Source organism: Anopheles maculipalpis, chromosome 2RL (genome assembly GCF_943734695.1).
Source record: "Anopheles maculipalpis chromosome 2RL, idAnoMacuDA_375_x, whole genome shotgun sequence".
In the NCBI taxonomy this organism is placed as follows: Eukaryota; Metazoa; Arthropoda; class Insecta; order Diptera; family Culicidae; genus Anopheles; species Anopheles maculipalpis.
The window spans coordinates 64,449,920-64,477,274 of record NC_064871.1 but is presented as its reverse complement, the minus strand read 5'-3'; the positions used below and the strand labels follow the sequence as shown (position 1 = coordinate 64,477,274).

The 27,355-nt window shown below is 42.4% G+C and overlaps 2 protein-coding genes across 2 annotated transcripts in view; both read right to left on the bottom strand.

The window, feature by feature from the left end:
• Nucleotides 1-27,355, bottom strand: part of LOC126556536 (alpha-endosulfine) — a 235,326-nt gene that overhangs the window by 24,512 nt on the left and 183,459 nt on the right. The window lies entirely within an intron of this gene.
• On the bottom strand, nt 1,223-24,327 carry LOC126568818 (uncharacterized). Its single transcript, XM_050225460.1, has 4 exons — nt 24,233-24,327; nt 4,425-6,021; nt 2,251-2,547; nt 1,223-2,174 (listed from the first exon to the last, which is right to left on the bottom strand). The coding sequence occupies exons 2-4, from the start codon at nt 5,989-5,991 to the stop codon at nt 1,306-1,308; spliced, it is 2,733 nt and encodes a 910-aa protein (XP_050081417.1). The 5' UTR covers nt 5,992-6,021; nt 24,233-24,327; the 3' UTR covers nt 1,223-1,305.

The following is a 27,355-nucleotide window of genomic DNA, read 5'->3' as shown; positions in this document are numbered from 1 at the left end:
AAAAATAATTTGAAATAGTAATTAAACAAAAAAAACTCAAATATCAATCGAAATCTTAGTGATGATATCATTGGAAATCGTTCACTTATTTTTGTGGACGGTAATGAAAAACTCAGTTACATACTGTTTTAAACCCTTTGCAGTCTTTGCAAAATGGTTCAAAAGTTCACAGTCACAGTTTTTTTTTTGTTTTACATTTCTGTATAGTTTACCGTCTAAACTAGTAATCTTTCCGATTTGTACCGAAAAAAAAACGGCCCGGTGTCTGGATTGTAAGAAAATATGTTGGTAACGAGAACCTGGCTGGCTGCTGAACCGACCTGAATGTCGAAAGAGCTGCTCAAATCCGATGCTGGAAACGATAGTGAAGCCTTGGGCCACTCGAGTGGCCAATTGTAGACAGTTTGTGTCCCTGCAGGATTCCGCACTTTGCCGTACGACTACGAAAACCATCAAAAGGTTGGCTGACAATTTTTAAGCGTACAACGCGCCAAATCGTTGGCCTTCTAACTTCTAACCGTTTTTTAGGTCCTTCCGGAGCTACAGGTTCCGGAACCGGATCGAGGGCATAATCGATATGTTTTCTCTGTTACTCTCAAGCATTTTACCATGTACATGGACTGGTAACGGTATCAGTATCAGTACTGGTAACTGGCCGTGTCCATGAACTTTTTTTTTATTTAAAAATTTTATTTGACAATTCTTTTCTGGAGATAAATAAACATTAAAAATTGAATTTGACTATCAGCTTCACTATTTCAAAATTATTAGATGCTTCTAAAACAGGGTAATATGTGTTCCTGTTGAAGTTATGCAATTTTTTTTTCTTTGGAACTGGCTAGGTATGTCACATTTGTGTAATTGTTCCGTTCGGCCAGACCCAGCGGTACTTTCTCATCACTAGTCTAAACCAGAAGAAAGAAGAATATTTCACAAAAAACAACGAAAACAAAACAAAACTGACGAGGACAAAACTGCGTCGAGACAGTTTCGGTCAAAACTGTAAAGGGATTAAATAAACGCACAACCATGCAATTCAAACATTCACACACACGCACATCACAGAGACACACCCTACCGTAGCAAAAGAAAATGTTTCGTCCTATTCAGCAAAATTCATGCAAAAGGCTTCTTCCTGCGGTGTTTCTTTAATGCTTATGTATTTCCTCTTGTAGGGAGGGTGGACAGTGCATAGGACTTGCCCTTACACCATCGGCTTTCGCTCACTCTCATTAATCAATGCATGTTTGTTTGTGTTAGTAGGGCTGTGAATCGTCAGTGGCGATGGCATTGAGCAGTTGTGTTTTAGCATTCGATGGATGATTTCTGATACTGGGCGTTTTGCAACGGTGGCGGATTGGATTGCAGGGATTGTTGCTGTATTGCTTGCGATGGCTGTTGCTGCTGCTGATGCTGCTGCTGGGTCACTAAGGGTTGTTGAGAACCGTGGGGAAGGGGAATAGGTTGCAACGGCATCGAAGTAGACGTTTGTCCCGTCAAGGATGCGAATGAAGGAGGCGGCATTTCCACCATCCCCGGATATGGCGGTGCTGTGGAAGGTCCTGCAACGGATGCCCCAACAACGGCAGCCGCAGCAGCAGCAGCGGCGGCAGCAGCTGCCGCAACGCCAGTATCAACCGAAAGATGATGTTGACGTCGCAACAACACACCGGCAGCGTGGGATCCTCCGACACCATCGCTCACATCGCCCGCGACCGTAAAGGCCGGGTTGCTGTTGGTCATTGGTGCAGCCACAGCCGTTCTAATACCGGATGCTTTTGGCAGCGAGCAGACTTCACACGCGGGCATTAGTTCGTGGTTTTGGAATGTACAGAGACTGCAGGTCCAGGGTTGATTGGGGCCTGTGGCGGATGGCTGCAATCGATTTGGAGCCATCGGGTCACCGACACCTCCACCGTTCGACGGATACGACGATGAGGTTGAGCAGGGTGAGGGCGTGGATGACGAGGGGGTCGGTACTGGTGACGTGCCACCAATTGCAGCTAGAGATGGGGCAAGGAGCGGCGTATTAGGGGTAATGCTCCCAGAACTGCCACGCGACGGCGACTGTGTTGGAGCTCTCGGCGGAGGTGGTCTAGGCGGTCTTGGAGGACGATTCAACACTGTCCCACCAGCACCAGACACCATGGATGATGGAAGCATTAATGGTGAACCTTAAAGATGAATAGAAACATCATTAAAATAGCTTTTCTCAAGTGTTGCTTCAAATCCCACGCAATTTTATCTTACCACCTTCAACACTCAGCGCACTGAGCCCATCCGTAATCGATGCGCCGGTGGCTGCTGTGGCAGCTGCGGCCTGTATTCGTTCCTCTTCGTCGTCGCACGAATCTACCTCCTTCTGTAGCTGTTCGACTTCAGCCGCCAGCACCAGCACTTCACGATCGAGAAGCTCCGCATCGATAAAGCGCAGAGGTTGTTGCAACACAAAGATTTCACGACATATCGATTCGAATTGGGACCGCTTCCGTTCAACCTCTAAGCTTAGACGCTGCTTTTGTTCCAACTGCTGTGAGACGGCCATCTCTGCGAAGGAACATCCGGACAATGAAACAGAAAAGCCACGATGGTGAGTACGTGAATTGTCGGCACGGAATGACTGAGAATTGCCGACTGTTAATAAATATTACTCGAAGTATACTGTTCTTATCAAATTTGTGTTAGTATTGTCGCCTACGCCACTGCGAGCTCCGTGTTTGCTTCGTTTGAATGTTTGCTTCGTTTTATTATTCTGTTTCTTCAATTATTATTATGAACCTACTGTGAGAGTTCCAACGTACTCTTCTTTACAATCTTCTCTTTCTCTTTAACAACTAGCAAAAAATATTCCTGGCTTATCAACAGCATTATTAAATTGTATTATGAGTTTTTGTTCGATTGAAAATAAGGTCACGATCTGGTGCACTTTGCTTTGATTACATGATTTTCTAAGAATGTTTTCAGCTTGATTACAATTTGATATAAAATGACAATGTTGAAGTCGTATTAAGATAAATTACTACATTTTCAAGAGACATTCGTTTCAATATCTTTTCTTTAATGGAATAGTGACAGTCGTGCCATTTTGTCACACAGCTAGACAGGTATCAAATCCCATTCGAAGTGTTCTTACATAAAACAGACAGCCAAGACTTCATTTGTTGAAGATTTCATTTGTCCTCAGCTACACATCGTCTACACATCGCCAACCGAATCGTCGCAGCTGCAGCTCGGATCCTTGAGAAAGGAATAGACGCAACTGCACTCATCAGCAGAGCTAAAACCGAATGGGAACTTAAATTCTCTCCCCGGGGAACCGAAAAAGCAGCCACGTTTGCGTAGGGTAATTTTATCCATTTAATGCAGACTCAATACAAATATTTCCATCAAATCTTTACAGACGGCTCCGTTCACCAGGACTCGGTCGGCTATGGCATCCATTGAAGTCTGAATAACTGTGCCGTAAATCTCCCTAAACACACTTCCATTTTCTCTGCCGAAGCAATAGCCATCAAACTAGCAGCTGACGAAGAACAACAGATCGAACGAAAGAACGTCAACTTCTACGAAAGTGACAGTGTTTTTGCCGCTCTGGAACACGGCACCTCCAAAGTCTCCCTCATTCAGCTCATAAACTCCATACCTGCGTCCCCGACAATCGTTTTCCGCTGGATTCCGGGTCATTCCGGAGTCAGCAGAAACGAGAAAGCTGACCGTCTGGCCAACAGAGACCGGCTACGTCCAACAGAAGCACACAATACCCAACAATAAATGGTCTCATAAACTATGTAACAATTACAGTAATGAACGATAGTTTAAAACAACCTGATGTTGTACATAAAGTAAAAAGAGATTGTGAAGCCAATTTTAACCCTAATTTTTTCTTGAACTTAAAGACAAATCAAGTTAAACACTTTGAGAAAACTTATCGTAGGTCCTATCATTAGATAAATTATTTAATCGATTCTGGCTCTCTTTTTTTCATTCTGGTAAAAATTTGTCCTAAGCACATAAGACCATTCATCAATTTTAATATGTAATTTAACAAAAAAATCTTTATAGCTTTGGACACATCTTTATTCCTTTTTCAACGCTAGATTTGGTTAGCACTAGATAAGCTAACAGTTGGTCTTGTTGAGGTCTCAATATTTTTTTAACATATTTCAGCTTTTTCATTCTTGCGCAATCGTTGATGAGCTTAATGATGAAACATAATTGCTGATAAAGCTATACCTATAAGAAGTAGCGAAAGCAGCAATTTAAAAGATTGGTATAAAAGTGCTCTTAAACTATTATTCGTCACTGTATATGCAACATATTCTATACAACAGGTCGGCAATTATCAAACAAACTGGGTACTTTAGTTCATATGGAATATTTACGCTGTAAGCTGTAAGTAAGCTTCAACAAAATATTAATATTACCTGCAACAACAAAGTTCTGGTACCGGATTTCCTTCGTCAATCCATCGTTCTCTAGCTGACTGTCAGTAAACAAGGACTGTCCATTCATCTCCCGACTAGATGCCAGCTGATGCGCCGTCAGGTTGGGCAGTGGCGATGAGGATGACAGCGGTGGCGGAAAGCCTGAAAGGGTATACGGAACTCTACTACCAGCAGACGGTGACTGATACCACCCACTGTGACCTTCCGGCAGAGCAACGGCACACGGTTCCCGTTCCTGTTGCAGCGGGCTGGGCATCATCTCACGCTGAGGCTCATAACCCGGCACCTGGGCACGCATTGCACTGAACGAACCGAAACCATCACGAAATGTAACCTCCAGCTTCGATTGAATGCCGGACTGAGCGTTAAAGTTTTTGGCGGTATACTTGAGTGGGCTGGCATGAATGTGGATGGGAGTGCGCGGTCGACCGTCAGTCGGTTGTCGAAGGGTTAGATTAACCGAGGTGGAGCTACGTCCACCGTTGCCACTAGCACCGATTCCAATCGAAGCTAATCCGGTCCGCGACGATCCACCCGGTGTGCCGCCACCAGCCACTGTACCGGCAGTGGGTGATCCCATAACGAGGGGATTTCCACCACTAAATGTACTACTCACTTGAGCTAGTTCACGTGAGTATGGAGGTTCCGGTTGAAGCGAGATCGTCGATGTGTGCCGTTGACCAGCGATCATGGGTCCACCGGCTTTTGGTGATACGGTAACGTTTACCTGCAAGTTCACCGTCTCACCGAGCTCAGTACTGCTGCTTGCCGTGGTTGTTGTCGTGATCGTGGACGTCCCTAACGATACATTGTTGGATGGACATGGTGGAGCTATCCGATTGGGTCGCATCGGAGGTGCTGGGGGCGTTGCTCCAAAGTAACCCACGCCGGTAGCCGTTGGGCGTACGGCCAACGTGGTTGGCCGGTTTGCGCACGAACCAGATATTCGGCTCTCTCCTATAAGTCTATTATCACTGTAGCCTATGCCGCCGGGCGTCGGAACTCCCTGCTGTTGCTGGTGTGTGGTAGGGCATGTAGCACCCTGTAATCTGCTACTATCGACGCTGCTTTCCCGGCTACTATTGCTGCTACTATTGCTGCTATAGCTGTTGCTGCCATCGGATCGATTGCCGGCAAGCTTTCGATCACCACTGCGCCTCTTCAGACTGCCACTGTGAATGGATTGTGACGGATAGGTAGTTTGTGCAGGTGTTCCGAGTACGGCTTCCTCCAGCTTGCTGATGCATGCCGGCCGATCGTGACAGTTCTGTGTGACGAGCTCTGACACGACCGTGTCCGGTACGGTTGGATACTTCTGTTTCATTTCGTGAAACAGCTGCATAATGCTGATGTTCGAGCAGGCACACGTCGCCCTTTGCTTCAGGATACTGGCACTATCGGCTGCGTTCGACCCGCTGCCACTTGTTGCTGCGGAACTGCTCGAGGTAAACACGGGTGTTGATGGTTCATCGTAATAGTGTTGTGTGTTGTTACTTTGGGTCGTGCTGGATATTGGTGGCGTTTGCTTGAAAGGATTAGTCGCCATACTCTGCCATCCTCGATGGGCTCATGAGTTCTGCAAGCAAATGGGAAAAAAAGAAAAAAAATATTAGGATTTCTTTATAAAAGAAACTGTAAAAAAGATTATAATATTCTGAAGAACTATTTAGGTCGCTATTACGTATCAGCCAAACGAAAGACTCTGCGTTATATTACCGGCCAAGGCCTTGTCATGGACAAGTAATAAACCCCGTTTTGAGTGAACAAATAATATCGCTTTGTGTGTACAAAGTTCCTATCACTAAACCATAACCTAGTGCAAGAATTTCGGTACGCTATTTTTTAAATAGATGACACGCACCGCTGTGCTCTATTTATTGCTTGCGAGGTCACGTATTTCTTCCAACTTTACACAAAACTCCAACTACATTGAACATCTGCCAGCGATGTGCAATGATCTCAACTGTGGGAAATTAAACGACCAGCCCCTTCGTTCTGGACATATGGGATACATATATCGCGATCCATACCATTACCGATAAACTCGTATCATGTGCACTGTCATGTGAATATGCTATAACGTTCGCTCACCGGACGCATGAAGCTATTGGAAAAATGGAAGGAAAACAAAAATCATATGCCTTCCTACCACGCTGATAAGCGATAAGAAAAAGTCAACATGTGCCCGATACAAACGCGATTTCAGATTGCGACATCAAATACACCCGTTTGCGCGTTGGTGTGTTCCTGTTGTGTGTTGCTGATTTTGGAGGGGTTTTTTTTATTACAAAGCAACGGAAGTGGCGTAAGTGATAAGCTGTACGTACATTTAGCAGCATTACAAAACAAAATAACAAAATAAAACGACACGCCTTAAATTCACCAACAACGGCTTAAATAGTTGGTTGGTGGATTCGCTACGATATGAAGTCATTTACTGAATGAAAAATGCATGTACGATTTGTAGTAAATATTCAACTACAAAAATAAATAGTAACTCAACAGTAAACAAAACATTAACCTTATAAAATACTTGTAATTAACAATGACAACAATGGGGCGGCCCGGTAGTGTAGGCGACATTGTCGCCAGTCTACAAACGACAGGACCGGGGTTCAACCCATCCCATCCGGACCGTCCCCTCATAGTGCGGATTGAATATCCAACTACGTGATATCGGCAAGTTTAGTAAGCCATGCGATGGCCGGCGTTACCCAGAGGTCGTTAAGCCAAGAAGAAGAATTACCAATAAATAGACGTAACACATCACACCAGTCAAACATATCTTGTTTTAGTCTAGACAACAATTATCAGTCGTAGAATGCGATGTCGAAACATAATATCCAACATTTTCTCATTCATATTTTTTTTCGGTTTTTGAGATTTGAGATTTTTTGTTGTTGTTAAACCCTCGGCGACAGATAGTTTTACCGGCTTGATAAATAAAATCCACTAAGGAATTCTTAAAGCATCTAACGAAACGGTTATCAGCACAGCACATGAAAGGAACTGGATTTATCTGCTTCAAACGCTTCAAGAGGCGGTTCCCAAACGACAATCCGAGCTGTTATTGTTTCTTCGGGATCGCCCACATTATCTATCATGATAAGACTAAACACCCACAAGATAAAAGTGACATTTAAAGTCATGCGGAACAGGCAACCGTGCACTAAAAATAGGCACTGACCCGACAGCGTATGCGTGTGTTGGTGAATAGCAACGTCCTTTATGTTTACCATACAATCAAACTCCACGTCTGTACCGACATTTGCCGCTTTATGTATCTTTTCCAGCGATGGGAATTTAGGGTTTATTTTTAAACCTTCATCTATCTTCTTGTGCAAATCATGTTGCAGAAAGAAATGGGATCTAAAAATAAATCCTGTTGCTTATCAGTACGAGCACGAGTTAACATTCAAAATCAGTCACACGACGCATGTCATATGTTTCGTGTAGCGAAGGCTAATTTGTGTTTCTTATCTGTAATACGATCTGCTGATCTTCAAGTTGCCTAGCTCTAGGACTGTGCTCTAATACAGATAAATTCTTTCCAAGTAAAAGTATGTATGCACGCGAACACTTTTTTCAATTCTTCCTCATTTGAAAAGTTTGTGGTCTTAAAAGACGTCTCAAACACAACTTCTTCTTAACGATCATGCCGGCCACATAATAGCATACTGGACTTATGGACATCGTGTAGTTGGATAGTCTGTCCTCAATACGGAACGATCCGGATGGAAATTGATCATCGATTCTACCATTTGAATACCGACGTCAATGTCGTCTCGACCACCGGCCCAGAATGCGCTCCAACACTACTAAATCAATGTTATGTTAAATATTTTTTATACAACGTAAAAAATAGACTATGTTGAATAATTAGACATGTTCAACATTAGTGAATACCACTACCAATTTCGAGTTCAAGGCCGGGAATACCAACAACGGGCCAGTTGGAACGACTAAATTATTCACACATAACAAATCCATCACTCTAGAAATGCTACACCCAACAAACGCACATACCGGGCCCGACCCTAAAAGCGGGTCGACCATTTTAAATCCCAAAAATTCTATCGAACGTCAACCCTCTACGGGCAGGCAGGAATCTCAGGACCAATAAATCCTACCACTCGACGCACTCGTGCTACTATTTTCGCTCCCCAATGCGTCTAGAGCGTTATGACGACAAACGATGCCACTCTCACAGTCCCTCCCGTACCCGTCCTTCCTGTGAAACAATTTTTTTAATCGGCAGTGTTCTCATACCGAACATCAGGCGTCTCCATCGGGAACATCCGGAAGAATGTCACACGATCGGAAAGCATCTCGCGCAGCCACAATCGACTGCTCTTGCGACTTCATCGTCCGTCACCTTGTCATACACAGCCACTTACGGTAAGCCGCATTCCACAGCTACCCACGGGGTCCACTGATGGTCCCGCGAAGAGAGAGAGAGGGAAAAAAATAAAAGTTTTACAAACACAACAACTTCATACCGCACCCAGCCTCTTTTGCAAAATGCCACAAGATATGGTTAAGAATTCCGACCCGGTGGAACGGGGCGAGGATGGACCAAATAAAATGACCAATAAGTGAAAGCGCACGGTGGACCAAAATCATCGTACTCGCCAGTGTTGAAAGACGAAGTTACACCCATTTGTTGATAGCGGTATGGCCGGATGGTGCGTGATGTTGGGCGGTGCAGTTTTATTTATAAAAAGAAAGCCATCTTAGAGGTCAGACGGATCGCGTCGACAGTGAATGAGGGTGTCCAATGTAGGAAAGCGATGGGAAGCGGGGAAAAAGAAGCGAAATTCACCAAAAAAAATCGTACGAACCAGCTGAGGCGGTGGATCTGTGGGTTGCAATAAAAATGCAATCGCCATAAACATAATTCGCATCATTAAATCACACAACCCATTCAAACTGTCGCCAGCGATGCGAACGCTTACGTTGTATTTTATGCAGTGTATGCTATAAAAATTTTCCTCCCTTTCCCTTTGCAAAACACCTGACCCCCCATTTACTACTTATCTCTTAACAGTTTTGCGTAGATTCACTACAATGTTTGGTATTTATTGATGCAGAACGTTTCTTACTGAATTGGGTCGGCATCAAAGTAGGACTAGGACGAAATTTAAACCCTCAGCGAAGTGCATCTAATCGAGAGTTAAACATTTGCTTAAAATATAAATTATAAATATTCAAAGATGGTAATTATACTTTTGGCCGGTTGGAGGCTTATGTATGCTAGAATGAATGTTTTGTTTGATTCCTTTTTCTTATTGAAACACTGGTGTGTCCAGCTGTTTTCTGATATTGCTTTTTATCAGACTATGGAAGGCATGTTTGTTCAAATTTCTTTGTTTTATGCCTAATTTCAACAATAAATAAAGACCGAAAGAATTTTCAAAAGAATTGTCTAATTCAACAATGTGTAATTCAAAACCATTTACTAAAATTAAATTATAATTATAATAAAAGGCCAGAAACACATTATTTCCTTATGATTTATGATTTATATATTCCATATATAAATCCATAGGCCAATGTAGTCTCAGAGACTCAAAGCCTCTATAAATAAACCAAAAAAAAAAAATAGTATCCATATCAACAATAGAAATAATTCCTGGTAGTAAAGATTGAATACACTTCAATGAAAAATATGACGAAATTTTTATTCACTTTCCTTCGATGCATTACATACGGGTAAAAATAAATCTTTCATTAAGATAATTCCACAGGGCTGGTTCAAACATCACTCACGCATACTTTAAACTGTTGTTCATAATAAACATCAGTCTGAAAAACACATTTACACCATCTCCGACGCGTCACACTAGTCGCCGTTTTCAATGAATTCTGCAAAATGGCATTCAGCCCATCGGGAAATACAATTTTCCACGCACCGGCGAGCAATGCCGCAATAATTACAACAGGCCTAGTACAGCTGAACGGTGCGCACCGGCTACATGTGCTACATTTGTTCCTGTACGCCAGCCAATTTGCCAATAAAAAGCATCCACAGCTACATCTACCGGTTGCCGTTCCTCTTTCACAATTTCTGCGAATCATTACATTTGCGCAATTTTTCGCTTCGTGATTCCTTTCTATCCGCACCAGTCCCACCGGCAATTTGTATGGTTTTTGAACAAGATTACACTGCTAACAGCTGCTGTAGCAGAGCGATATTTTATTCTACACCACACACCTTGGAGCATGCTTATTACGTGTTACTACATTGCGATAGTGTTCCCGTCCCCGATGGCAAGTTCATTACTTTGGATGTCCATTCGTAAAGTCAAGAGTGCAGACCACGAATGAAGAATGAGGACGATTTAAAGGAGCACCGCTTGATGCAATCCTTTCCGCAAGATTAATTGTTTACATTGTTGCAATATAAGTGGTGTTGGAAACCAACAGCAGCTTTTGCTTCAAATTGGCTCAACCTTGAACTTCCTCCGTAATAACCTTGGATTCTTGACAATGTTTCTATCTTTTACAAAAAGTGCTCTATATTAGTGCGCAAATAATGAACGTTTCACAATTATTCTTCGATAAATTAAAACAACACATAAAACGCATTCTGCAGCAATGAAATGTAGCAGTGAGGTCAGGTCGTACTTTTCTGTATAATAAAAAAAGATGAAAATTAGACTACCTATACTGGTGATTCAAGCAAGATCTAGCAGAGCTATTCAAGGCAAAGCATGGTGTTTCATTTATTCATTTTTTTGTTCGTAACGATCGGCGGAAATGTGAGGCAGCAAGAATTGGACTGATGATCAATGCGACGAAGACGAAATATTTGATCGTGATAGAGCCTAAGTGGGAAGCAGCGTGTTGGTTGACGGCGACATCTTCGAGGTGGTAGAGGAGTTCTGCTATCTTGGGACTGTCGTAACTTCGGATAACGATGTCAGCAGCGAAATTCGGAGACGCATTGTTCAGGGGAATCGTGCCTGCTACGGCCTTCATCGTCTGCTGAGATCAAGAAGACTTCGAAACTGCACGAAATGTGAGATATATCGCACAATGATTCGCCCGTTGGTACTAAATGGCCACAAGTCTTGGTCTTGGTTTGAGCGTCGCATATTCCGGACCATCTGTGGCGGTGTGTTCGAGCATGGAGTGTGGAGAAGAAGGATGAACCACGAGCTTGCTGAGCTATACGGAGAACTGGACATTGGAGAACTGACGGTAGCAAAGACCGGCAGGATACGATGGCTGGGGCATGTTATGAGGTGCCATGGATAGGAACAGATGGAAATCCGACGGTGCCAGATCCAATGAATACGGTGGGTGCGGTAAAACATCCCATTTGAGGATATTAAGGTAGTTTTTCACATGTTTCGCAACAGGTGGCCGAGCACTCTCATGCATCAGAATAACTTTGTCGTAGCGTGATGAGTATTCTGGTCGTTTTTCATGCAGTGTTCGTCTTAAACTCATCAATTGTTTCCGGTAGCTGCCGGTTTCAGAAGTTCGTAGTAGATAACGCCGAGCTAGTCCCACCAAATACTCAGCATAACTGTCGAGCTATGGATGTTCGGCTGAGCTGATGATGTTGGGGTATGACCGGGGGATCCCCACGATTTTTCGCGCTTAGGATTGCTGAACAAAATCCACTTCACGACTCCCGTCACGATTCTGTGCAGGAACCCCTTTCTGTTGTGCCGCTAGACCAGTAATTCACACATGAAGAGTCTGCGTTCAATGTCCCGCGGCTTCAACTCGTGTGGTATCAATATGCCCTCCTTCTGTATCATGCCTAACGCGTTCAGCCGTGATGATATGGGCTGACGAGTTACACCAAGCACGGCTGCAAGCTCTTCTTCGCTTCCGTCAATTCTTCACCGGCGAACGTTTTGGGCCTTCCTTCACGTTCAGCATCCTCCACGGCGAAATCATCGCTTCGAAAGCGTCGAAACCAATCCGGACACCTTGTTTTACTTAGATCAGCATCGCCGTAAACACTCGAAAGCTTAAAATCAGACATTTTCAAGAACTAGGAACATTTACTCGTACGAAATAATCACTAATCTGTTTACACAGTTTGATTATGTCATTCCCGAACTTGATTTATGTCGTTTGTAAACGTCAAAATCGCGCCACAGTCCAGAGTGGCCCCATCGATTTCAAAACGGCTGTTATTTATTTGCGGACCTAATATGATTTTAAAAATTAAAGTCTTATCTAATATAGACATCGTCGTTATACCAAGAAGAAGAAGAAGAATATTGATATTAAAGTACGTCATGGCAATTCTACTTTAACCAGTCATTTTGACTAAGGGTTTGTGGAACGATGAACAGCGGGTTTGAATGCAAAATACTTAGAAAAAGATGATCATATATAACCAGCAGACGTATTCCTTGCAATATTACTATAGGATAAAATATAATATAATCGCCGAGGATGCAACACAACAGTATAACCTATTGACTTGTTCTGTTTGATGGCTGTTTGTTCAATCCTGGTATAAGAAACAACCAATCAAATGTGCATTAAGCTAAGTATACAATTATTTAGAAAAATTATTTATTTTGGTAACCACCAGTCATTTTGACTGGTCGCGGTAGAGTTGCACTCGTCAAAATCTCGGTAGTTCTAGTGTTAATAGCGTTTGTAGACAGCATTTAACCACCATTTTTCATGCTTTCTTATCACAATTATTGCGAGTGTCACAAATAATATCCATGTTCTCATAAGTCATCGTCTAATGAGGTAGTTGTGTTCAAGTCCTTAACCTGTGCTGTTTACAGAATATTTACTCCAGTGGAAAGTAGTGCGTTTTACCAGCTGCCACGTTTACTAATGCGCCACCTTCTGACAAAAAAAAAAATGTTTTCGACAGCAACTCAAATCAGTAACACTCTCCACTCATAAGGAAGGGTGTTTTTGACAAACATTTATAAGGATTATTTCGGCATAATTTATTCGTCGTTGACAAATCAGGCAGCGAGATGAAAGGGGAATGTTTGCCTGAATCCGAATAAGCTAAAAGCAATGTAATGTTGAGTGAATTATTGAAATTACTGATATGTTTTGAATACAAATGTAAACTAATGCAACATCCACAAAACCAGCTGTTTCATGTGCTAATCATTTCGCTGTGATACAAATGTTATGAAAATTACAAGGTAAAATTAAATAGTTCTGTTTGCTCTTATAATATTTTTGATTCTAATAGAATGGCTTTAAATACCAAAACAGCATAACCACATTCGCAGTAAAATAAATCAATAACATCAATAATGCATGACACCGAACATATAAAATTTAAAAAAAAACATCGTTATGTCTAAATTCGTAAAGGTGTTTACGTGCGATCGTACGTGTAAGTGAGCGTATCTGTTCTTGCCTGCCCCCATCTTTGCCTTCCACCGCTACCGTTGCCGCACTAGAATCAACCTCACCAGCACGATCCATCCATGGAGTCGCCTGGTTGTCATTAATGACGCAAAAACACACTGCCCACTCTTCTTCACTGATCAGCTCTCTTTCGCACCTATTTTTCTTACTCTTTTTTCCCCTTTCTACCCAACCATATGCCGGTGTGGCAGTTGGTTGGGTAGAAAAAACAGAGTGACACCCACTCGTTTCGCTTCCCGTACCGACGCTTGCTACACACCACGGCCGATCCGCGCTTTCTCGTTCGTTGCGTTTTACTTTTCACTGTCAACTCGATGGGAGATTGGTTGGTGTTCGCAAACGGGGAAGCGAAAAATACAACCAAAAATCAAACAAACCGGGTATACAACGTTGGAAATAAAGGCTAGGCAGGAGTGAGGCGGAATGTCACCGGAATGGGCATCGAAGACGAGTTTTCTCCGCTGGGGTGTGGAATTTTCTAAATAAAGAAGACAGATTCTCACCTTAAAATAAGCCAAACGGAAAAGCACACCCCGCCAACGCCAGCGACACCGCGTGATGTGGACACCAGACCAGTTCCACAACCACCACCTGTTGGTGTCTTCTCTTCCCTCGGAGCGGCCCGCTTAGAATCTCATCAAGGGATTGCACGGGATAGTGATGGGAATATTTTTTTTGTCGCTTAAAATCGGGGAAACTACGATCAATACCACGTTTCCAGAACCTAAGAAGGACACGCCACAAGGTAGTGCGGGTGAGGTGAGAAGATCTGGTCACATGCAAAACGAACGATCATCATGAAGGGGAAAAACAACCAGAATTAAGGTGTGCAAGATGAATGTGAGAAATACTTATCTCACGCGCTCTATTTTGCTTCCATTTTTTGGAACTATTCAGCTAAGAGTGCAATAATCGTTCCCGAAAGAACTTCACAGAATAGCCGACCGGAGGGGATCAAAGCGTGATGATGAGAAGAAGAAACATTTTTAATTCCAAGCTTCATTTCTTGAAAATTCAATTAAACCAATTTACGTCAGGTGAAGTGGACGCGCACGTGCAGGTGTGTCCTAAAAAATTATACTGAAAATATTCCGGCAACCAACCAGACTGAAGACACATTTTTATTCAATTAAGGCAAAGAATGCGCAAAACGCCTACAGCAGTTAAAGCGAAAGAGAGAGAGAGAGAGAGAGAGAGAGAGAGAGAGAGAGAGAGAGAGAGAGAGAGAGAAAAACAAGACACGGTGTCATACGGAGTAGGTCAACATGCGAAAAATTCTGCGCATTTTGCAAACAGTGTGTGCTTGATTTATGAAACGCCATCGGCATGTGCCATCTTAAGACATGGCAAGAAAATATCGAAATTACGCAACGCCATACAAAGGCAGCTGCTATCATGCCGCGAGCGAAAGCGAGCAAAATAATTAAAAATGGTTAATTTACAAATTATTTACAATAAACCGTTTAGCTGGTGCTGCATTTATCACTAAAATAGAACGTTAAAAGAAATAGATAAGAGTTGAAAAGATTAGCTCAATATAATCATTCGCTAGAATAACAGCTAGCCACACACTCGGAATAGAATGATTCCATCCAATTGCCAGCAACGCTATAAACAAACGTGCCAAAATGCAGATTAAACTGTTCACGGTTCGTTGAGTACGGCGACCGTTAGAATAAAATGGCTCGGAACATGTGAAAATTGCTGAACGAAAAAAAAACCCCCCGTGAAACATTCACATTCCACACGAAACGCCAAAGATGGGACTTTATTTACTGGTTCGCTCAAACTTACTGCTTGCCTTGATCATCCCATTGATCCTCGATCATCCATAACGATAATCCAATTTTCCGTAACGTACCCCATCATCATCGCCGTGAGCTCTCCTCCTGAGCGTTGACTTAATTTCCCACAACAGGTTTGCCAAAATTTTCTCACATTTTAAGCATCGTTTACCTACAAGGAAAAGGCTAGCGCCTTTACACCATCTCGCACCAGCATCACGATAAAATATGCCCTTTTTTATCAACTACACCCCTCTCTCTCTCTCTCTGCCCGTAGACTCGCGCCGAGATCCACAGCTATTTTCGCAATCCGACGCATATCGACCACCCTCGCAAGCGTTAGGGCAACGGTGAGAGGAATTTTATTTATAAACAGAAACTCCCAACCCCGCAACGCGCGTTCATTCATGAAAAATTCAATACCGAGAAAACCCGCAACCGTTCGACCGGCCGTTTAGTTGGGCCCGGAGAGCTAGTCGTAATAATACCGGGGCAGTAACTATCCCACGAGTTCATCGTTATACCTGCTGCTCACCACCCGATTCTAATCCTCCCCATTTCCGTGCAATCCAACCTTCCACCCTTTAAGGGCATTAGTTGGACCGGAAAAGGGATTCCTGGGGAGGAATCAATACGGGGTGCCGCGTACATGCTGATGAAATTACCGACAACTGTCCGAAGCGATGGATTTGCCGGGGAATACGAAACGGGGGAGGGGGGGGAAATGCGAGAAAGTGGCTAAGTAAATTCACGACTGAGCAAACCGAGACGAAACGACTACCGGTAACGCCGCCGCCGCCGTGTGTTTTCAATGCTAAGGACCAATCGGGACGTACGCGGTAGACGGGCAAGCGTGTTTGGTAGAAGCACGAGCAAACGAAGATCGAGTAAACAGATACTAAGCTTCCCACACTAATGCGACCTAGTGCGAGCCAACTGCAACATTTCAAGTTAAGCGAGTGGAGGCAAGCGTTATGGCAAGGGCGTGTAAAAACGATGTCGAGGGGAACAAGCACCGAGCGACAACAATTCGTGCTAATTTGTTTCTCCTCTTTTGGCTCTCACTTTTTCTCCCGCTTTTGGATGTTTATTTTTTCATATATTCGATGCGATTGTTCAGTAATTTTGACAGCTAGAAACTGTATGTAATGCATGTGTTTAATTTCTAGTACTTATAATATTGATTAACTAGCAATACGGCCTGGCCGTCCCTTCAGACCGAAAAGAAACATCAAATTTGACAGTAACTAACGGCTTTCTATGGTTTTGGAGCAAAAACATATTTTTATTTCAATTTTGAAGGATATTATTAATCAAATTACTGTACTTTACTGTCAAATAAATTTTTTGAAACGTCTTATTGTTTCGATCAAAACCGCAAAATCGAAACAAAGCAAAACAGTCTAAGAAGCGTTACGAAGCGTTACGTTTTGATGTTTCGTTTCGGTCGTGTGTGGCCCCAGCCTTAGAAGGCCTTTTGCATCCGGTATGAATCGAAAATTCGAGTGGTACTACAAAGTTCAGCAATTTTGTAGCATACGAAAAAATAGAAGCCATATCAATCTTTTTTTTATTTACATTAACTTCAGGACTAACTCTCCAAGTACGTGGTATCGGCAAATCTCGTCAGCCATTTGCCAATGGCCGGCGTGACTTTAGTGGTCATTAAGCCAAGGAGGAAATAGAGCTTAGCATAGCCCCCAAAGAATATATGTTATTCAAATTTACAAGCTTATTTTACAAGACGTACTGGAAGGAGAGACCGTGGATAGAGGCGAAAACGGCGTCGATCTTCACAGAAAACGTTAAAGAACGGCACCGCTGTCGCCTTTACCACCGGGCCTCCCCAAATGGTGCCAACGACACATGGTTTTCCCAAGTGGTCACCCACCTAAGTACTAGCCATGACCGATGTTGCTTATCTTCGGCCATCTGACGAGAACCGTCGTTTTCGATGCGATCGAATTATCATATCGTTGAAACTCTGAAAAACGACTGAAACGTGAAGCAGCAAGAATTAGAATGATGATCAATGCGACGAAGTCGTAATATCTGCTGCCAGAGGCTCTGATCGTGATAGAGCCTGAGTGGGAAGCAGCGTGTTAGTTGACGGCGACATCCTCGAGGTGGTAGAGGAGTTCTGCTATCTTGGAACTGTCGTAACTTCGGATAACGATGTCATCAGCGAAATCCGGAGACGCATTGTTTAGGGGAATCGTGCCTGCTACGGCTTTCATCGTCTGCTGAGATCAAGAAGACTTCGAGACCGCACGAAATGTGAGATATATCGCACACTGATTCGCCCGTTGGTACTATATTTCCACAAGTCTTGGTCTTGGTTTGAGCGTCGCATACTCCGGACCATTTGGCGGTGTGTTCGAGCATGGAGTGTGGAAGAGAAGGAGGAACCACGAGCTTGCTGAGCTATACATACGGAGAACCGGACATCCTGACGGTAGCAAAGACCGCCAGGATACGATGGCTGGGATCGAGTTTCCTAGAGATTTATTATTAACCGGGCCATGTCACGACGACGTGCTCTTTAAACGAGCAGGCCAACATGATGATGATGATGATGATGATGAAATTATTCTTACAGAGAATTACCTCAAATCCTTAACTCATCACAAAACAAGCAAAAAAAGGGCTAACATTTTGACATATTGATTGTACGAATCATCAAATCACGAAAGTCATACGAACAAGAAGACGCTCTGGACGGAATTAGATACTCAGCCCTAGTATGCAAAAGCAGGCACCGGAGAAGACCGTTCATTATGATAGAATAAAAATACGAAACAAAATCGAACAACAGCTCTATAAAGACAGATTATTGAATAGAATGCGTACCAAATTGTAATCAATATATAGTCACATACTTTAAAATGTGTAAAAGTTGCGTCCCATACGTCAAATGCGTCCAAAAGCAGCTCTTTTTAAATTATGTATAACCTGTATTCAAGTTTAACATTCTGCATTATGTCTAGTTTCCACCTTAATAACAGTTAATGTAATTAATACAGCAGCATGTATCCGTAATCAAAACAGTTAGTTAGTATCGGTAATTACTAATTATCAAAGCACAAGGTGTGATCACCTTATATCCATTTTTGTTCAGTAATAAGCAAGGATGGGAAAAAGCGTTATAGTTTCTTACACATGAGTTTGCTTCAACTGTTTACCTTATAATATAAGATAAAAGAGTTTCTAAAATATGAACAAATCACGTGGAATTTCCGGTTGATCTCTGTAACGCCTTGGTTTAAGGTCTCAACAATTCAGTTCAAAATTCACGATCACTTGTACATCGAATCGTTTGGGCTGGCTGCTTCGAGACCGCTTTACTATCTTATTTAAATAGCTCTCTGCGATTCGAATCTGCATTTGTGATTTAATTCTCATAAGAGTTTAAAAACTATATGCGATTCTAATCCTTCCGGTGACTTATACATAGCTCCTTAGGTGCGAGTTTTATCATAAAAACTCCCATAAAAGATTAAAAAACTCATTATTAGTGCTTAGTTTATTCTTAGTATTAGAAAGCTTTAGATCACTCATTCAGTCTTCGTGAAGTATAAATCAGGTAATTCATCTCACCTGATCTCGAGCAGTACTGCCACTTTCTCTTCGCATTACCTACCCACAATAAGAACACTCTTACACGTCATGTAAAAAAAAGTCTCAATACTACTGCAAAACAAGACCAATCGCAACACAGTTGCAAATAGCACGCTCGCGCAATGCACAGACGGGACGTGCCTCTTCTGCACCGATGCACAGAAGATGTGGCACGGTATGTAATTAAGAGATCGCGAATCGGTCACCATCAGACCATTCACATCATCATCAGCGTGACTAGAGCACACGTAGCGGCCATGCAGGGCAATGCGGGAAATGCAATGGTGATGCAATTTGGCACTAGAAAGCGCGGAAAATGATGGGAATGATAAAAAGGATAGCTCTATTTTGCAGCGGATCAACGTAAAGGTGTAAACGAAGCGGTAAACGTCACTGTAGGATGCGTCGTATTTTTTTTTTCGAATGTGACAAATTCAATTATCAAAACATTTGGATGTGGAGGTAAGCGAGGTGGAATAGAGAAAGTAGTTTGTGATGTTGCATAATGATAACAGAAACAAAACGACGCCACTTGAAACACGTGTGAAGTCAATCCTTTAAAAAATAATACACAAAAATGACTCACAAACGTTACATATTGGCCAGCTGTGTGGGTGGAATCATGGTAACCGGTTGTTGAGAGACATAATTATCGCATTATACTTAAACCATTTCTAGTAACGCTTCGTCATCATTTGATTTCAATGCGACCGTGGCCAATCACTGCGGTCATCATTTTTGGCAACCAGGCACCATCGCGTTTCCAAAACCTGTTTTCTCCACTATTTTTTTTCAGGAATCGTGATTATTCATTCGCAAAATGTAATTAGTTACGATGAGCAAGCAAGCGCGTAGCAAATATTTGCCGTAGCTATTTTAAATCATCTCAAACTACAACCGATCGATTGGAAGGCGAAACGGAAGAAAACTGTGCATCTCCATTGCAAATGACGAGGGCGAGTGAGTGACAAGCTGTGACCTCTGACCGGGCGGTGGTGAGCAATAAAAAAAGGATACGCGTTTTACAATTGCTTGCAAGAGTGAGGCATATACGCAATAGAGTGAAGAGGTGTTAATGTACGTTTTCTTTCTAAGTTTTTTGGTGTGTTTCTTAGAGGTTTTTTTTTACTTTGGTTGCAATTGCTAAAACCCAAGCTTTTTCGTGCAAAAACTTAAAGAGTTCTTGACTTACCAAATGTTTGTTCTTGGCTTGAAGTTTACCCATAGATGCGCGTATCCAATTCAGTGTACGAGGAAAGCCGGTTACAAGGGATTTTAATACCAGTTTCTTCGTGATAGAATCTGACGTGACCATGTTTGCATTCTTCTACTTGGCTTTACGGCTTACTAAGGTCACGCCGGTCATCGAATGGCTCGCTAGACTTGCCGTTACCACGTATAGTTGGATAGGCAAGTCCTCACTACGCTACGGGGGGATGATGTTCCGGATGGGATTTGAACGCCGATCCTGCCGTGTGAAGACCGGCGCCGTTATCGCCTACACCACAGAGCCCTGTTCGCATTCAACGCGTTAAATTGGTCTTAGCAATTGAGTGGAGTTCATTTGGAATCCAGAAATGATGGGATTCGTATTGGCGCTCACATACAATCGGCCTAAATACTAACTCCTGACTAACGATGCTACCGATGATGATGATGATGTGCAATATTGATAGAAACGCTGAGCAACCGTTTTCCGTATTGAACATTCTTGAGGACCCCATCGAACGCTACCAAGTGGATTACACAAGAACTTTAATTGGTAGCGTCTGAGGGTCATGCAGACAAAGTTCCAAAAACAATCAGAAATTAAACCTGCACCAGTACCAACACTGAAACAGTACAATGCAAATGATAAAAACCACCGTGTGCAACAATGCCGAACATTAAACACTTCTGATGGGAAAACACGATTAATAGAAAAATTTAAATATTGTAAGCAAATGAAGTAAAACACTGTCTTGTCGAACAAAGCTACCTTACTATCAAATCAATACAAAGGCTCGAAAACCCACAACAGACGAACAACCGGAACGGGATGTAGAACCATAAGACGCAGTAAGTAATGAAGACGGAGAGGGAGGTGAAGGCATAACCTGCAAATGACAAACAAGTATTCATCCATTTACTTGTTGCCTGTCCCCCCCCCCCCCCCCCCCCCAATTGTAACATTTTTACAACAGCACTCCACACGCCACACTTCGATAACATGTTCCCAACCCGCATAAGTGGGATCGATTGTCTGTTCGTGTTGGTGCTTCTACAAGCGCAACAATTGTCACATACGCCCGCATACGCCTACGCAGTGCTATTTTGCGCTGCGATAACCACTGCAGCCCGTAAGAAGACTGTTATTCCCGGCCCACTAGCTCAGACGGTGGTCGGTAGTGCGGGAATCGGAAAACGCACACAACGACCAAGGACGGTAGTGCATTATGAGTGAGTAAAGGTGTTTTATTTCTTTATTTCTTGCAGAGGTATTTCCCACCAACAAAACGCTCCAATCCCACTATCATAATAGAAAAAAACAATCGTATTTTTCAACCCAGCAGTAACACACAATTATATGCATAAAAGCATTCAAATAGGATTGAACGTCTAGTTCCACATTTTTTTCTTTAGAAACTTTGTCCGTAGAATATCAGTCATGTCGGTCATGATGATATTAATACAATATTCCATCAGCCTTCAATATTATTAGAGAACTATCTACATGTTACATATAGAGCTTCGAAATCCCAGTGAAAAAAATCTACTATGTTTGCTTTACCTACAAAACAAAACATTCACTTACAAATTAGTTTGACGTCTAGAAATTGTTCGAAAAATAAAGTCCATGACGATCAAACAAATTTATCACTGGGAGCAGAAGATACTTCTTCTTAGCTTAGCAACCTTCAGGGCCGGTCAACTAACGACTAACTAGACTTTCTGCTAACATGTAATTGTATAGTGGGCCCTCACTACGAGGGAATAGTCCCGATGGGATTAAAACCTCGGTCAAGCCGAATCGGGCATTAGCCCCGATTAGACCTCTCTATCGGGACGCCCAAACCACATAAGATATATGATATATATGCCTAAATGATATAAAACCTCAATGAACAATACGGCCAGACCCACAATCTTGGACTAAAGAGTAATATAGGCCCACAAGTTGCACGCAACGCACTCACACGCAGTCGTTTGTGAACATGGCTGAGTAGGACAATTGAAAATATTAAAACTATTAGTTTATAAAATTCGACATTTGAAGAGAGATCAGTGAGAAGAGCAAGGAGGAAGTGCCTTATCAATATGATTATAAAATTTATGCAACACAAGCGGTGTTGACAATACGGCACTGGACCGTCATAATTAATTATAAATAAATAAAATAAATAGTTTGTAAAATTCAAAAAATCTTATTTTAACTAGTTTTAATGAAGTTTTAGTTAGAAAATAAACTTTCTACTTAACTCATGTTTAGTTCACAGTTTTGTTTCGTTAAATTAGTCATTTAAAATGAGAATATGGCTCAGTGCAGAATTATTTAAATTACAGTGTGAACAGGCTCGATTAAATGATTAAATAATTTGGTGAATCTTTTTTATAAATTAACCTTTTACATAAGCTAGCTTTTGCGACACTAAATAATGATTTCAAATAACTTTCCTCATTTTAAAAATGATTTATTTTAATAATATTTTTATGTCCTACGCAAGATGGTCACAATCTACTGTGAGTTTTCACCCAGGCTTGCATGATATGAATCCCGTACTACTTGTAGGCCTTCATTACTCTTTAGCCCATAGTGAATATAGCGTACACAGAAATAATTATAAGTTCAGAGGAAACACCTTAGCCATTCCCAAACATTCACAATCGGAAATCGGAATTTACTTACATTTCACAATCGGAAACAATTTACAATCAAATACAATATTTAAAATCATTTTAAGCTGAAACCCTCCATTTGTATAAAGGAATTACGAGAGAATCATAATCTGGAGTGAAAGGTTGGTGGTGAAAATCAAATACATTAGACGAGGAGTTTAATTAACGAAGTGCATACGGTCCTCAAGCGTGTCAAGTCATTATCCGACACCCAACTCAAATCCGATGAAACATTTCTCAAGTACATTCATAATTATCTGTTTTCTTATACCAGTGTTACTCCTTACTCGATCTACATTTACAAGAAGATCGCTATTGGGCTACAAAAACACCCCTTTTCCAACATTCATTGGGCAAGGCATGACAGCATCATGCTGTGTTTTTCCGGCGCTAGAATGAACCGATCTCTAAATACATCCTTCCCTTGCGCCCCGGGGACAGTGAAAAGCGCATGGGACGAAGCGAATCCAGAACGGGGTGGCGAAAGCAAGGAAGAAGATGAACCGAAAAAAATGTTCCATCATCGGATAAAATTAAAACGCACCAACAACCGTGCCCGCACAGCCGTTGTGTTTTCCACGCTGTTGTTTCCGCTTTTCCGACGAAACCTTCGGCCGTGTTCTTTACCTTTTGCTTGCACGCAGTAAATTCCGCGAACACTTTTCGCCAACCACGCATTCGATGTGCATGAAGAGCAGATTGGCACCTCCCGTTCCTGGTGTTGTGAGATTGGATTGCTGATCAGGTTGGAATGCTGATCATGAACCACTACTTTGGACAACGTTTTCTCTTAAAAATTGATTACGTTGCATCAACACTCCGAAACAATTTCTAATCAGACTTTCGGCGATTCTCATTGGACAAACGATCTACCAGTAAATGCCAATCATCCGATGGCTTATTAGACTTATTGATACCGCGCAATTGGACAGTCAGTCCTGGCTAATGGGAAATGGCACAGATGGGATTCGATCTTCGGTATAGCCCCGTGGGAATCGGCGCCGCTACTACCACATTATCCAACAATCAAGAATCCCATGTTTTACTGAAAATACTATTTTTTATTGCTGCAAATCTCTTGGACTGCCATTTCTAGTTTCTGTATGTCAGATTATCTCAAACTATACTTACTTATGAAAAAATGCAGCCAACCATAGGTTCTGGACGTCTCGTTGTTATCCTTTCCCACGGTAGATGTTTTCCGTAGCCGTTGCGTTAGCTTTACAAAAAACCTATTGTGAAGTCTTGTCGGGGCCACTAACACAGAAACCTATATACGGATAATAATGTGAGTAGAAGGAGTAACACACACACACAACTTTTAAAGAAGCCCTTAATTATTGCTGATCCGGGCACTAGGCTGACTAAAAGGATGCGTGTATCGTATGACCCACAACCTCTTGGAGCACTCTCCCACACACGTCCGCATATGTGTAGTGCGTTGCGAAACTTTTTTCTTCTTCACAATCGCTTTAACTTATTTTCTTGATAGCACACCACACACGCAACACTACCAGCTTAATAGGAGAAGCAAGAACAAAGCAAATACACGAACACACGCACAACAAAAATGCACTGCAACTTGGATCAGGATTTACATCAGCTATCAGGATGCACTGAGCCTACTAGATAGACACACATATTAGAGGTGGTGGTATAAATCAAGCTAAACTGACGTTTTGAGTTAACTTTCACGTTTACAACACAACACATTCACTGCACTTTGTAGATACACTTTTTCGGGATACTCTGTGGCGTTAAACATCTGCAAAGGAAACCCAAATTATGTACATTCGACACGCGCTAAACTGCCACCGCTGGGAGGAGGATCGATCAAGGAAAAAAACTTAAAATTACACGTATAATTTTCACTGCGTGTAGATACGAACGCGGACGTGCTCCAATTGCCGATAGCATACTAACACAAACGGTCAAACATCATACCATACTGAGGGCACTGTGCGTGTGTGCGCCCCATTTACTACGTTATCTTTCTATTGCGATAATTGTATGAAAGCGAAGGTTGCTCTAGAATGCAGGCCGACTGCACCCACACTGAAATGTTTCTTAATCGTGGTGTTTACCATTCTTTCCATTAATATAAATTTTAAAAAATTAACCTATACAAGAGCATTCTCAAAACCTTTTTTCTTCAAAACTTGTTCTAATCACTACGATCGCACCTGCACTATTAAACCAGGGCCTAGCAAATCAACATGATCTATGGAGACAGGTTCCGAACAAACAAAAAGATATCAAAACACTTGCTCGGCGCACCACCGCACATTGCCTAATTTTCACACAAAGGTTGACTATGCTCGGGAGCTGTTTATCTACTGATAACGATGAATAAATAATCCAAAATGTTGCACCTACGGGCAAAAATAACCACGCATAAGATAAGCGATAACTTCAATCCCTTACTTGGGGAGATTGGTAACCAGCACCAGCACCACGACCACGACTCACAAACTGACCACGAGAACGAAGTTCGCGGAAAACCGTATGCCCACAAACAACGACGACGGCGGCGACAACACAAATAATAATGAAAAAAAAAACGCAACCTTCGCTGCCGGTGGTGCGCGGCACAGGTAAAGTGTGTGCTGCTTCTGTGATGGTGGATTACACCGAAAAAAACATCGTGTCGCGCTTCAATGACGTACATACACGCACACTACTTTAAAAACGGCTTATGGGCGATATACGCAATGCGCTCGCGCGCAGGTAGTACGCAAAGTGAAATACCAATAGTTCTACCCAACACACACACACGCCTGAATGGAATGGTAGTGTTTTATTTTATTGTTCAATTTCACCCTCCATCTTTACTGTATTTTTGTTCCTGCAGAAACAAACGCACACATACATCTTTCTCTTTCTACCATTCTATTTGCTTCTCTTTCTCACTCTTTTGCGCAAAGTGCGTATGCACACTTGTTTTGTTTGTGTTGGGTGCACGCAAAGGTGATTTCCTTTTTCGGGTTTCCCTGTAGCGATTTTCCTTTTAGTATAGAATTTTGAATTTAAAGTATGTGTTTTTGAAGATCAATACAAATTTCACACACAACCACACCAGTTCCAGTTTACACGCACCTTTAGCAACCATCGTCGCGCACACACTCAGCTGATTTGATTTTCTTTCACTTTCCCCAACCTGTTGCACTGTAGCCAGCTCCACTAGCCCTGTCTGTCCAACCCGATCTGTGCTACCACCAAATCACGGCTGCTGCGGCTGCTTTGCCTATTTTAGCACGCACACCAACTTCGCATAAAGCCACTTGCGACACACGATGGGACAACCCCAATTCACTTCCTTCTCCCAGGGTCACACACTACGAACGCACCACCGTCACGACGTGTCACGAAGATGCTGAGGGAGCGGGTAGGAACGATGGGAAATACCACGATTTCAGCAAGCCCCGCGCATCGATTTTCTTTCCACCCACACTTTTGCCCGTGTCGTATATTCGGTAATTTCTGCTTGCCACCTACGCGATCACTAGATCTTAACTTTTTGGCTGCTGCCAATCCCAGACACAGCGACAATCTTTCTATTCTTCAGCAGAATTCGCTACCCCGTGCTATTAATGCAACACGCACCAAACTCAACTTACGCAGAGGAGAAAATATTTGGAACGATTTCTTGGACGAGTTGGATGAAGAACTGCACCCGAACGAGTTGAGGTTACCGTTTGACAGATGGCAGACACATTCTCAAGCTGTGGCCATAACTCGATGTGAGAGCAATTGTTTTGGAGGACTATGAATGTTGGAAGTGAAACCAAACGATGAAGATTTTGCGATTTGAAATCGTGGTTCATTCAAATTAAATGAAGTGCTTTTATGTGCGCATTTTGCATGGTTGTAATTTGATTAGCATTGTTGCAATTGTTATATCGAATCGTTGTTGTGTTTGTTTTTTAACATATGTGCTTCGTGCGACCACAGCTTAACGAGGATGATCGCTAACTGAGCGGCGCACGAGGTTGATAGACGTCATGATAATCTAATTTGGCAACACTGCTCTTTGGCAGTTGAAGATTGATCGCAGCATGTACAAATCTTGAACCATAAATTGAAAACAATTGATTTACAAATATCAAAAAATGTGGAATATGCTTTTCAATGCAAGTGTTTAATAACTTTTTTTCATATTGTCAAGGAAAGTACCTCGATACACGGGCAATACAAGCCAGCATGATCGCTGAGGCACAATTTGAAAATATGCCCTAGTTTAGTTCAAATCACAGG

What these genes read in the sequence shown, in the direction of transcription:
- LOC126568818 (XM_050225460.1), bottom strand. Translation starts at nt 5,991, where the DNA reads ATGGCGACTAATCCTTTCAAGCAAACGCCACCAATATCCAGCACGACC. An exon ending in CCAGAACTTTGTTGTTGCAG is followed by an intron (nt 2,548 to 4,424) that starts GTAATATTAATA and finishes GTTCCTTCGCAG; the next exon opens with AGATGGCCGTCTCACAGCAG. An exon ending in TGCGCTGAGTGTTGAAGGTG is followed by an intron (nt 2,175 to 2,250) that starts GTAAGATAAAAT and finishes TTCATCTTTAAG; the next exon opens with GTTCACCATTAATGCTTCCA.